The 12,666-nt window shown below is 38.5% G+C and overlaps 1 protein-coding gene across 1 annotated transcript; it reads right to left on the minus strand.

Moving 5' to 3' along the window:
- Positions 1-1,654: 1,654 nt before the first annotated feature.
- Positions 1,655-2,579, minus strand: LOC116249716 (16.9 kDa class I heat shock protein 2-like). Its single transcript, XM_031622932.2, has one exon. The coding sequence runs from the start codon at positions 2,317-2,319 to the stop codon at positions 1,849-1,851; it is 471 nt and encodes a 156-aa protein (XP_031478792.1). The 5' UTR covers positions 2,320-2,579; the 3' UTR covers positions 1,655-1,848.
- Positions 2,580-12,666: the final 10,087 nt, after the last annotated feature.

A 12,666-nucleotide genomic window follows, 5' to 3' on the forward strand; every position in this document is an offset into this window, starting at 1 on the left:
ATTAACCCAATCAGCAGCCTCACCGATTCAGCTTCAGAACTGATTTTATTAAAACTGGGGCAATGAAATATAGCTAGGAGAAGTTTGTAAGATAATTTTGCCGTCTATGTAGGGATACAAATTGAAAGAAAGAATCTGAAACGTCCTGGATGGTGGCTTTCTGCATGTTACTGTACAAAGTCAGTACCACAGTTTCATTAGGTAAACCAACTTTTCCTTCTTTCCTCATGACCCAAGGCTGCTTTATTAATGTTCATGAGAATCAATTTGACTACCAACTACACTATGCTCACGAGGACAAGGGAGAATGACTTTTGAACGAACAAAGTCTTTTGTATTAAGTGTATTCATGAGTTTCCATAATCTATTAGAAAAAAAGAAAGTTGAAGCCAATAACGAAAGGCGGAAGCAATTACGTTGGTCGGACGTAGCTGCCGGAAATTTTTATTTAAACCGGATTTCGCTTCTAATCAGGACACGCCGTTCAGAAACGGGAAGCTTCACGCTCATTTGCGAAGAGCAAGAAACTCGATGAGAATGAATTAATTTCTTAATTTCGGTTAGCGTCCATGCGAAGCTCTTCCTAATCGATTTTTTTTTCATATTCCATTTATAGTTGTTAAACTTCTCCATTGTTTTATTCATGCTTTTCCTCAAAACAATCCATGTCTTCCTTATAATAATACATGTTCTACTTTATTATTGTAAATACATGCTTAATTCTTTGCTGATCAAAAGAAATATATGCTTAATTCCCCATTACCTTTTGTCTTGTGTACGTGTATATAACACACACACACACACACATAATGTTTAATTACTTTTAATATTTTATTTTATTACTTTCCGATGGAAGCATATTTCGCAGCTATATCTGAATTTTTGCGGGTTTCGGATTTCTGCAGTAAAAACAAAATATGTAAGCACTCGGTAAGAGAAACAGTATGACATCCATTTCTTAATTTCTGGATACAAGCATATCTAATCCAACTAATTTCCAGATTTGAATCAATATTGGATTACATTGGAACCACTGATTTTCGATTTCATTGTGGGTAGATTGGACCCTGGATTATATAGCTATATATTACTTGATCCATTCACTTCCAACCCCATCTCCACCCATGAATTAATATTCTGTATCCCAACTTTTAATCAACCATTCTCTCCCTCTGTGAAAAAAAATAGTGGTTTTTCAATCTGAATCGAATCCAAATTTTTATGTCCATGAATGCCTTCTTTTCTTTTACTTGTTTCCCTCTGCTCGCCACTATTCCAGCGATTCAGCATCTCATCTTTTCTTTTTCCTGTAAATTATTTGAACATCGTTATTATTTCCTTGGATTCCATTCTTGGTGGCTTTTTGAAACTTACGTTGGTTTTCGAGGTCTGTTTTTAAATAATTTTCATCAAAGGTTAGATATGTATCATGAAAACCGGGAAGGTATAGCTCATATGTCCATTTACAGATAGAAAACAGAGAATGGAAATGTGTCTAAATACACCCAATTGGAGGGACTTTCCGACCACATTTTTAAGTTTTTTTGTAATAATGCAGGCGGATAATTAGATTTTCAATCATGGGTCATGATCAAGAGTAGTATCTCATGTAATATATATAGTTAGAACATCCATCTAGAGAAGGAAGAATTCGTACAGGCAAATCCATCTCAATTTTATTGCATCAAAACAAGATCACGAACTTACAGCAGACGAGCAGAGATCACGCAGACACTATGATACTAGTAGTTATACAAATCATTATATTTTATATGACTACAGAATACAAATAAAAGTGAAATTCCAGCGTCACAAGATTGCGATGACCACATAAATATTGGAGAACAATCAACCGGTGACCTCGATGGGCTTGATCTCTGGTTTTGGCTCCGGTGCTTTAGGCACAGTTACAGTAAGTACCCCGTCCTCCATGGCCGCCTTCACCTGATCCAGCATCACGTTCTCCGGCAGCCTGAATCGCCGGAGGAACTTGCCGCTGCTTCTCTCCACTCGGTGCCACTTTTCATTCTTCTCCTCGCTCTCTCTGCTCCGCTCCCCGCTTATCTTGAGCACCGTTCCTTCTTCGAGCTCCACCTTCACCTCTTCCTTCTTCACTCCAGGGAGGTCGGCCTTGAAGACGTGGGCTTCGGGAGTCTCCTTCCAGTCGATCTGAGTGTTGGCGATTGCGGAGGCGTCACTCGCGAAAGCTTCCAAAGAAGGGGAGGAAACAGAGTTGCGGAAGAAACCATCGAAGGGATCCCAGATCTCCATGGAGAAGGGATCGTTTCGTCGACCGAAGATGGATGAAATCAGTGCCATTGCTGCAAGATGGTGCTTGCTCTTTCCAACTGGAGAAAGGAAAAAAGACGATGGGTTGTAAAAACTATGAAAAAATAAACCAGGAGTCTGTGTTATTGGTGATGAGATATCGACTTGTAAGACCTGTTTCTGATGAGAAGGAAGGAGAGGAGAAGAGCATTTATAGGGAGGGAATGAGAGATAGAAAGATAATTTGAAGAGTCTGGAGAAGAAGAAGAGGAGGAAGACGAAGAAGCGGGAGAGCTGCAGAACTCTCCAGCAGGTCCAGATGTTTCGAGCGGTGTCTAGACCCTGTGGGCCCCATCTCGTCCGACTACGTGAACGTTCCCCTCGTCCTCCGGACGAGAGATCGTCGGCCATTCGATATCACTCTTGTCCTGTCATATTGGTTTAACATGAAAATTGCACCTTCCCACCCACAACTTAAAACAAAATGATTGTGCACCAAACTTGAATTTCGCTTTCCCTTTATATATTTTACAAAGACCACACTTATTTTTTCTTCTCTATTTTATGGAAGAATTTTCACATTCACAACTTAGACTTTTTTTAATAAATACTTTTTTGTATTTTTTTAGGGCATCCATTTAGTCCTTTTTTTTCTTAAACTTAGGGAAATGGTATGTCTTAAACTGTAAAAAGAAATTACCGAAGCATACTTTGTGAAGATTGAAGGTGAAGGGTACATAAAAAGGGCTACCACTTCTCACAATAACCACTCACCTTGGAAAAAAAAAAAGAAAAAAAAAGAACTTAAGGAAATTGTATTACTTAACTACCTGGCATGCGTTATATATAACTCTCAAAATTTTCCCCTTTCGTCAGTAGGACTGGGCATTGGGGCAGGCCAGGTCAGTCCGAGCCTGATTTTGATGGCACGAACCCCAGCCTCATGGTTCTGGCCCGGTCTGGTCTTAATTTTAATTAGAAAATAAAAAATATTTATGTTTTAAATACAAATATATAAAATATATTAATAATAATAAAATTTATCAGGCCGACTGGGCCACACCCAATGCCTGCCCAGGCTGGGCCGTTCTCATTTTTGCAAGATTTAAGTCTTAGAATTCCATCTGCCAACGCATCTCAGACCATAAAGAAATTGATTAGTATGCTTACATATCACCAACGTGGTTCATTCTCTCTATCTTAACAAGATTGTGAAGAGATAATGAAGGTGAAAAAAAACATATGTAAGCTGAGGAAGAGTATATTGAGTAATTAGTGAAACGCATGCCTATTATGGATTATTATAAGGTAACAACTGGAAATGTTTTGGAATATAAAAATATAATATTAGTTAACAAAAATAGGTTGGGACAGTTTTAAAGAACTAAGCAAATGCCTCAGTCAAGAAAAGGATTATATTCTGATTAAAAATGGATCAAATGAAAATTTAGATTGATAACTTATTTTGCAATCACAACTCGCAACATGATTAGAGGACTTATGTGTCCTGAACTTATATTGAATGCTGTTTATATGAATCTCGTAAAGTTTTCTGATTTATTTGATATTATTTGAATGTTTTCAATCGCTCTTTGTTATCGTCACAAAATTATGTTTGGAGGGTCATAGAATTAAAATGTAATAATGATAAGACGAGTAAGCCATGAATGACATGCAGCCCAAGATAATTAGCCATGCATCAGCGGGAAATCTTACATAATAAAGGTTTAGTTAATTTGTAGCCTAATGCATAGTGATCAAGGCGAGATTAAAGGTTTAGATTAATATTCCCGTCAGATGTAGGGAATACAAGTTGAAGGAGACTACTAGTTTTATATTTCCTTTCATTTCATTACATTTATTTCATTTCTCTTTTTTGAGAAAAGAAGGCTTACTGAATGATTTCCTTTTTGCATGGGAGTCGGAAAAATGGCTTTCGCAGAAAATATAAACCATGGATCATCTAGAACTAAAGACCAGAAGAAAGAAGGAACTAAATTGAAGAACAAAAGATCGAATGAACTCCTGATATTAGTAATTCACAGATATATCAGTCAGCCACTACATTTTATTGCTTTCGGTAGTCCTGCTAATTTCTTCTTTGTTTCATCAATGGCAGCACCGTCAAAAGAACAAAAAATGGTTGATGAACGAAGTTTATGAAGAATTCACTATGGTAATGAATTAGTAATCATGCTGCTTCCAAAAATCAAGCCGCCCACTGATGAATCGCATGGAACATGATCATCATTTTCTCCCCGATCACGACCAGCTGCAAGTTCCACCCCATCATGGTTACGTTGATCGTGGCAAACGACGGATGATGACAAAGCAAAACCTTCCACTGGTGCACTGCCTGAAGGTGAGGAGCTCCACGGAATTCCATGCTCGAAAACCGTTGGAGTCGACAAGCTTGGCCAGTCCTTCTTGAGGACTTAGGTGCGGTTGCTCGACCAATAGGTGAAGACGAGAGCCCACGGCCCACCCTCCTCGTCCAACGTCAGAACCAGCAGGCCCTTCTCACCTTCATCACACACCATCTGCTTCTCTCCCTCGCTCAACTCCATCAACAAGTCCTTCGCCTTGTCCTTGCGGATCAATAGCCGGTTGTGATGACCCTGCACGTCCATCTGCGTTAACAGCTTCACAAAAACAGATTTCACCATGGGCAGCGTGGCGTGACACCTGGCCACTGCCTCCGGCCACATGAGAGGCTTGCTCCTGCACCTCATGCTCCTGAGGAAGGGGAACGGGGAAGCCTTCTCCATCTCGTCTACCTTCTTCTCCTTTTGCTTCTGCTCGTTTCCTAAGGTTGTGTTGGCCAGCAGGAAGAAGCTGCCATTTTCTTTTGTCAGCTGCTGCAAACTCGCTTCCCCTTTGCCTTTTGAAAAACCATCAACAACAGTCAGCGGCACCCCAAGAAACTCTACGTTCTACTGACGATCTGCTCAGCCAAGAAAACAACGCAGGCGTCAATGTGTTTTTGGTGAAGAAGAAGATAGATTTTGGAGCATGAGATGACATCTTGAAGGGATTGGGGGACCTTCCATTTTCATCAACAAAGCCTTTCTATTTTCTTTTATCACTGATGCCTGGATTTATCAAGATAGAAAGTTAACTATTCACTCCATTTAGTGTGAATCAAGTGTAAGTAAAGTTGGATTCCCAGAAAAACGAAATCTTTTTTATCGAGTCAATTGGATTTCCAATGTTGATTGACAGATGGATTTATTCGCATGACCGTTTTTACGTTGATCGTGTTCAGTACGAGCAGCCGGCAGACGACGGATGACGGCGAAGCAAAGCCTTTCATTGGTCCGCTGCCTAAAGGCGAGGAGCTCCACGAAATTCCATGCTGGAAAACCGTTGAAGTCGGTGAGCTTGGACCAGTCCTTCTTCAAGATGTAGGCGCGATTGCTCGACCACTAGATGAAGACGAGCCGACCCTCTTGGTCCAGCGTCAGAACCAGCAGGCCCTTCTCACCTTTATCACACACCATCCGTTTCTCTCCCTCGTTCAACTCCTTCAAGAAGCCATTTGCCTCGTCCATGCGGATCAACAGCCAGTTGTGATGACCCTGCATGTTTGTCTGCGATAACTGAGTCACAAAAGCAGATTTCACCATGGGCAACACGGTGTGGCACCTGGCCACCGCCTCCGGCCACCCGAGAGGCTTGCTCCTGTACCTCATGCTTCTTGAGGAAAGAGAACATGGAAGCCTTCTCCATCCCATCCACCTCCTTCCCCTTTTGCTTCTGCCCGTTTCCTAAAGCTGTATTGGCCAGCAGGAAGAGGTGTCATTTTCTTCTGTCATGGTGCTGCAAACTCGCTTCCTCTTTGCCTTTTAAACCATCAACAGCAGTCAGTGGCACCCCAAGAAACTCTACGCTCTACTGATGAACTGCTCAGCCAAGAAACAATGCAGGCGTCAATGTGATTTTGGAGAGGAAGAAGATAGATTTTGGAGCGTGAGATGACCTCTTGAAGGGATTGGGGGACTTTCCATTTCGGTAAACAAGGCCTTTCTATTTTTTTTTTTTATCACTGATGCCTAGATTTATCAAGATAGGAAGTTAGATATTCACTACATTTCGTGTGAATCAAGTGGAAGCGAAGTTGGCTTTCCAAGAAAATGGAAAATGGGAAGCAATCAACAACTATTACATGACTGTGTAAAAAATTTGTTTATCGAGTCAATTGGATTTCCAATGCTGATTGACATATGGATTTATTGCATGACTGTTTCTCCATTTATGATGACAACGCCTCACTTCCTTTATCGTCTTCATGTTCCTGATAATTTAAAATTCTTATTTATATATATATATATATATATATATATATATATATATATATATATATATATACCTAACTCTTTGTTGATCAACAGAAGTATATACTTAATTTATCATTATCTTTTGTCTTGAGTTCTTAAGGATAATTATGATATATATATATATATATATATATATATATATATATATGCACACAGACATAATGTTTAATTACTTTTATTCTTCCCCTTTTTACAAGTACATAATGTTTCACTATGGAGGCACATTTTCTTGGTTCTGCTCTACGCTTCTCCAGGGATTCTAAATCAAGCTATATCTGAATTTTTGCGGCAGTCAGTTTCGGATCTCCGCAGTAAAGATAGGATATGTAAGCAGTCGGTAAGAGAAACCATACGCATCCGTTTCCTAACTCGATATATACAAACTTAGATAATTCAACTAACTTTTAGATATGAATCAGTATTGGATTATATTGTAACCATTGATTGTAGATTTCATTGCGGGCGGATTGAACCATGGATTATCTAACTATATATTACTGGATCTATGCAAATAAGTGCAGAAGTTATTTGATTCTGTGGTCAAATCAAGAGTGCTGGTTGTCAGTTTTTAGGATTCTTTTATTGTTCACAATTATTTTTAAAAAACTTATTTTTCTCAAGAAATGAATTTTTATTGTGTTGAATGGTTCCCCCACTGTTTCGGATGATGATGGATTCTAACAACATTGTAACCCAACAAAGTTGAGTCGTAATTTCTTCATATGAAATAAGACCCTCAGGGTGTGCTTGTTTCACCGTAGATCTCAGATCTGCAGTGATCTGAGATCCCCGCGATCTCAAATCCATGGATTTAAGATTGAACCCTCCTCCCATCTGACCTTAAATCCATAGTTTTTAACGTGTGTGGACATAAGATTCACAATACAGAGATTTTCAATTTGTTTAAACATACTGAGAATCTTTATCAGATGCACATATTTTAATGCAGCCTCTAATCTAATATCCAAGACTATCAAACGCAACATTGCTGACAAAGCATAAGTCTTAGAAAGCCATTGATGCGTTTTATTGCCTATTACCTTGGAGCTAGTGAAGTCAATAGATCGGAGTTGAATTGTATATACCTTTGATCATGTCCACTTTTTTCAGATATTCAAATATTCATGAATTCAGAGTTGAATACAAACATAGAAAAGTCGTATCAGAGTTCAACTCTAAAATCTGATTTCACAATCGAATCTGAATTTAGCCCATTTCAAAATGTAGAAGCACTGAATATATGATATATATCCAACTTGGATCATATATATGCAGATCTGAATTTGATCGAATGTCTTTTCTTAAATCTGAATCCAATCTGATTTATTAATCAGATGGTAATTTTTTTTCTATGTTCGATGTTTTGCAACAATTTGATAGGATATCCAATCCAAATCGGATATATTGACATGGATGGGTGGAAGCGTCCAGTGGTAGAATGAAATACTGTTGCTGCGTAGAGGAGAGGGAACTAATTGGAGGTTGTTGGCATTGTCAATGCCTTTTTAACATGTTTCTTCTTCTTTTACACGAAAAAGAAAAAAGAAAAAAGATTGCTTTCCATGTCAATTTGGATCTTAATTTGTAGCCATGGGCTTAGATTAATAATTGCCGTCTTGACCTTGCTTCTGATGAGAATAAGAGGATTCTCACGCTTATTGATCCATTGAATAAATTATGCATAAATTGCATTTCTTATTCTCTTGCTAAATTTTAGTTGAATGGAGCTAATTTGCCTAGTTATTCCTTAGCATGTAGTCGAAGCTGATTGAATGAGGTTTAAATGTACAGATATGGAACAGTAATTGGAAATATGTCTAAATGAAGCCAAATGGGAGCCTTAATCAACAACCACAATTTACAAAAACATTTTATGAAATAAAGCCTGCTGAAATTAAATCCTCTCTATGAAATAGTGCAGGCTGACAATTAGATCCTCAATCATGCGTTATGATCAAGAGTAGTATCTCATCTCATGTAATAAATGTAGTTTGGACATCGATCTTGAAAAGGAAGAATTCCTGTGGGCAAATCCCACTATTTCATTGCTTCAAAGCTGAACACGAACTTACATTTTGGATCTAACCTGATTGAATGTAAATGAAAGGTTTACATTAATATTTTACTTGAAATGAATTTAAGGGCAAAAAGATCGAGTCGATGAATCAATTAGTTTGAAAATACCATGAACTTGGGTCGTTTTGATTTTATCAGCAAATAAAATTCAATGCAATTAAACAAGACTATGAATTTGACAACCACATTCGGATTTGCGCTAAAATATGTGGATCTGCGATCACCTTAGATCTAGATTTCTGGATCCCAATTTGAATAGACAAGGCAGACTTTGCAGACAATGATAGATACTCTAGAGTTTTATGATCAAATGGTTACATAGTCAACAGTGTTAGTCTTCGAGTAACGTGTCAAACAAGAGACCACCAACTATGGCTTGAAGAATTTTTACCAAACAGATGTCCATGGATGTGCCATGTTGTGACAAGTGTGCCTTTTCTGTGTAAAGACCTAGGCCATGTGAAGTCTCCACCCTGTTATTCCCATCCAAGTTTTCTTTTGAGATGTTTGACTGGTAGGGAGAACGAATGTCCCTTCGTTTACAGTGGAGAAAAAAAATACATGACATTTTTCATCCCATCACGTTATAAAACTGGTTTTATATTGTTACTTTTGAAGTTGTGACGAGAGAAAAAGTCCTTTCAAACACGTCTCAAGTGATCTTTCTCGTAAAGTTTGGTATTTGTGTCCGGCCCTCATCTTTAAAATTTAAAAAATATATACTATATTTTAAAAATATTTTTTTAATGTAATGGGGCCGAGCTCGAGCTCGGGTTTTTTGAGTCGGCCTGATGCCCAAGCTTAGTGGGCAGTGGCTCACCCCAACCAACAAGTAGCTCCGCCCCTGACTGTAGCTATTGATCTACCGTTACCCACGATCCATATCATCGGGAAATGATTTCCACTATCCCTACAATAATAGCCATAGTATATTTTCAATTGTTGAAGTTGTTGGGATTTATAAATTTTGCCATCCCAGTTTGGATGGAGAATCTGTACGGGATCTCAAAGCATACTGATGCAATGCATTAGATAGCCATGCTTCCTCTCTCCCTGTGAGTGGATTTCATGCATACGTTTATCACATTTCTTATGATAATGTCTTCAGCAGATGTTTGGTAATAATAACACTTCATTAGTGTTGCATGAATGATCTTCCCGTCCTTACATAGAATATTATAGTGTTTCATAAATCTACCTCAATCTTTATAACCAAACACTAACATGTTTATGTTATCAAACACCCTCAAAAACGATTTGGTTATTTCAAAACTGAGATCCATGTGATCTGAGACCAGTGAGCGTTTGAAGTCGGATCAGATCTTCATCCACCACTTGCAGCACAAAGATTCTTGAATTTGCTCCAGCCAATCAAAACCCAGCACACATAACCAAATCTCTTTGATGACATTATTTAAGATTTTGTTTAAATATCCTTGATATAATATATCACGAACTGGGCATTAAAATATGATCTCTCCACATTTTAGGCAGTGTGTTTAGTTTCACGACATTTGCATGTAAAAATTAACCACATCGAAATATCAATATGTTGAGCGATCCTAACCATACGCTTAATTTGGTGCACTATTGAATGCCATTAGTCTATGAAATGGACGGTGCCATCAAGTTTTGGTAGGATCCCAACAAGATAACGGCTGCTTCTTTGTCACCCTCACAAAATGCAGGCCACCAAGGTGCTAAATTAAAGTCATAGGTGAGCCTCTGCACGGGGCCAGCTCGACTCATTATCGGGCCGGGCCAGCTCGACTCGTTATCGGGCCGGGCCGATGCCCAGGCCTGATCATAGGATGGCAAGAAAATTGAACCGGTCCAAGGAATGTTTATTTGTGCACCCAGCTTGTCCGTTAGGTTCAGAAGGACCCAGTGCAAGTCTAAGCTCGGTTTGCAACATATTGGGTTAAGACTAATTTCACGTGACTAATTTTAGTTTGGTTATAACCTATTTCCTGGCGCCCATTGTGATTATTTAATACTAGCAATAAGTTTATATATATTATATGATCATCACCTTTACAAATAGCAGCAAATGGTATAGCTTGGATTTCTTACTGTTTGTCAATAAATTTCACTAAAGCCTCCATATGACTCATAAGACATGAATTGATATCGCTCTTTTTCTATGTAGTAATAAGACCACTTCTTTTGGGAAGAGAAACCTAACGATGTGGTCAATGAAGGTTTGAAATTCATATAGGATATCCGACTGAACTGCTTCAAAAAAGTCAGATATAATGAATGCAACATCTTATTAAGAGATTGGGTTGGATTCAAATTTAAGAAATGACATCTGATGAAGATTTGGTCGAATTTAAATAAATAATAGATCACATTCAAATTTGATTGTGAATTTAAAAGTCATGTTCATATTAGATTTAGATGGTGACTTTGAAAGACAAGACTTGAATGTGATGTGAAAATTTCAATTTTGATTTTAATTTGAACCTAAACCCTGAAGACACAACAACTGAGTCTTGAAGCCATGACCAGCCAGCCATGTTGACAGGGCCTGTTTGGTTGTGTCAATGACTTTGGTTTCATGGTTCGTCCGATTATTACTAAAACTTCATTTCACCAAAATCTAAGTTTGACAGGTGACTGAAAGCTCAAGAATATTTGGTACTTGAAAGCAACTCGTTGAATGCTTTTCCGAATCTTGAACCACACAGTCGGGTTTTTCACAAAACATGAGCATCTTAATCATTTTTTTCTTTTTCAATGTCATCATGTTGTCACATTACAAACTTTGCCATCTTTCAACCATCAATTTTTTTTAGAAGAATATGAAAACTGTCCTATGTGTCAGATTCCACCGATTCAGAAATCAATGTTATTAAATGAACTATATGCACCACTTCTATGTGGCAAGATCTGGCAGAAGACAATCTTGAACATGGAATCAAACACGGTATTTACATAAACCAAACTTTGCCGACATACAGAGAGCCCCCCCGTCAAATTTTGGAATTGATGTAGCGAAGCAGGCACTGGTTCGTCTTCTTCTTCCACCCTCCAAGAACAGTAGCCTCATCAACACCCAGCGTAGGTATGAAACTTCACCCTCCTCTCTCTCTCTCTCTCTCTCTCTCTCACATAATAATAGTGTTCAGTTTTGGCAAGGTGAGAAGCCAGTCGGCCTTCTTCTTCTTCTTCTTCTTCTTCTTTTTCTTCTTCTTCCCCCTTGAGCGTCGAAGAGCAATTAATTGAAACGCGGAAGTAAGAAGCGTTTCACTAATCAGCGTCAGAAAAACCATTTTTTCATGTTCCTAGGCATCCGAATCCAGACGCCATCTCGGTCTCTCCCTGTTTTCCTTTTATTTCTGAATCGGCGAGCAGGTTTTACTAGAGTTTTAGAAGAGTCTGACAAGAGACAACACGCAGCACAATGTGCACAATTCTTACCAGCTTCTTTTATATGAAAAGGGAAAAATGATGATAAGGTATCTTTCCTACCCTGCATTTATTATGTCTTAAAGACGGTCCTTGTCATATCTGCTTGATTGAAGGTGTCGCTTCTCCATCTTCCAAGTAAACAGATAGACCTTCTTGATCTATTAAAAGGGAAAGCATATAACAACATCAAGGCCTTCGAATGTGCCAGATTTCCCGAATAGAAGAAGATATACGTTTGCCAATGCCGTTCTTCTCCATTCCAACTCTTGATTAACCTTACCTGCCTAATCGGAAAGCTTTCCCATGGCATATGGTCGAAAATCTCTCATATCTGTTAGAAATTGAACGGCAAACAAGACCAGAACAAAAGAGGTAACGTTGCGCATCTCTGCATTTGATGCTGAAAGCAATTATGGCGGCCACACAAACTACCAAGCATTAAAAGAGACGTTCCCTTTCCCGTTTTCCATAGATACTGAGAAAAAGGAACGTCATGTCCACTCTGCTTAAAGAGAAGAGAATTTTTTGCTTGTGATGATAGGCCTACGCAAGCTCCAATACTAAGAATAGA

The sequence above is a fragment of the Nymphaea colorata genome, chromosome 3, assembly GCF_008831285.2.
Source record: "Nymphaea colorata isolate Beijing-Zhang1983 chromosome 3, ASM883128v2, whole genome shotgun sequence".
Classification (NCBI taxonomy): domain Eukaryota; kingdom Viridiplantae; phylum Streptophyta; class Magnoliopsida; order Nymphaeales; family Nymphaeaceae; genus Nymphaea; species Nymphaea colorata.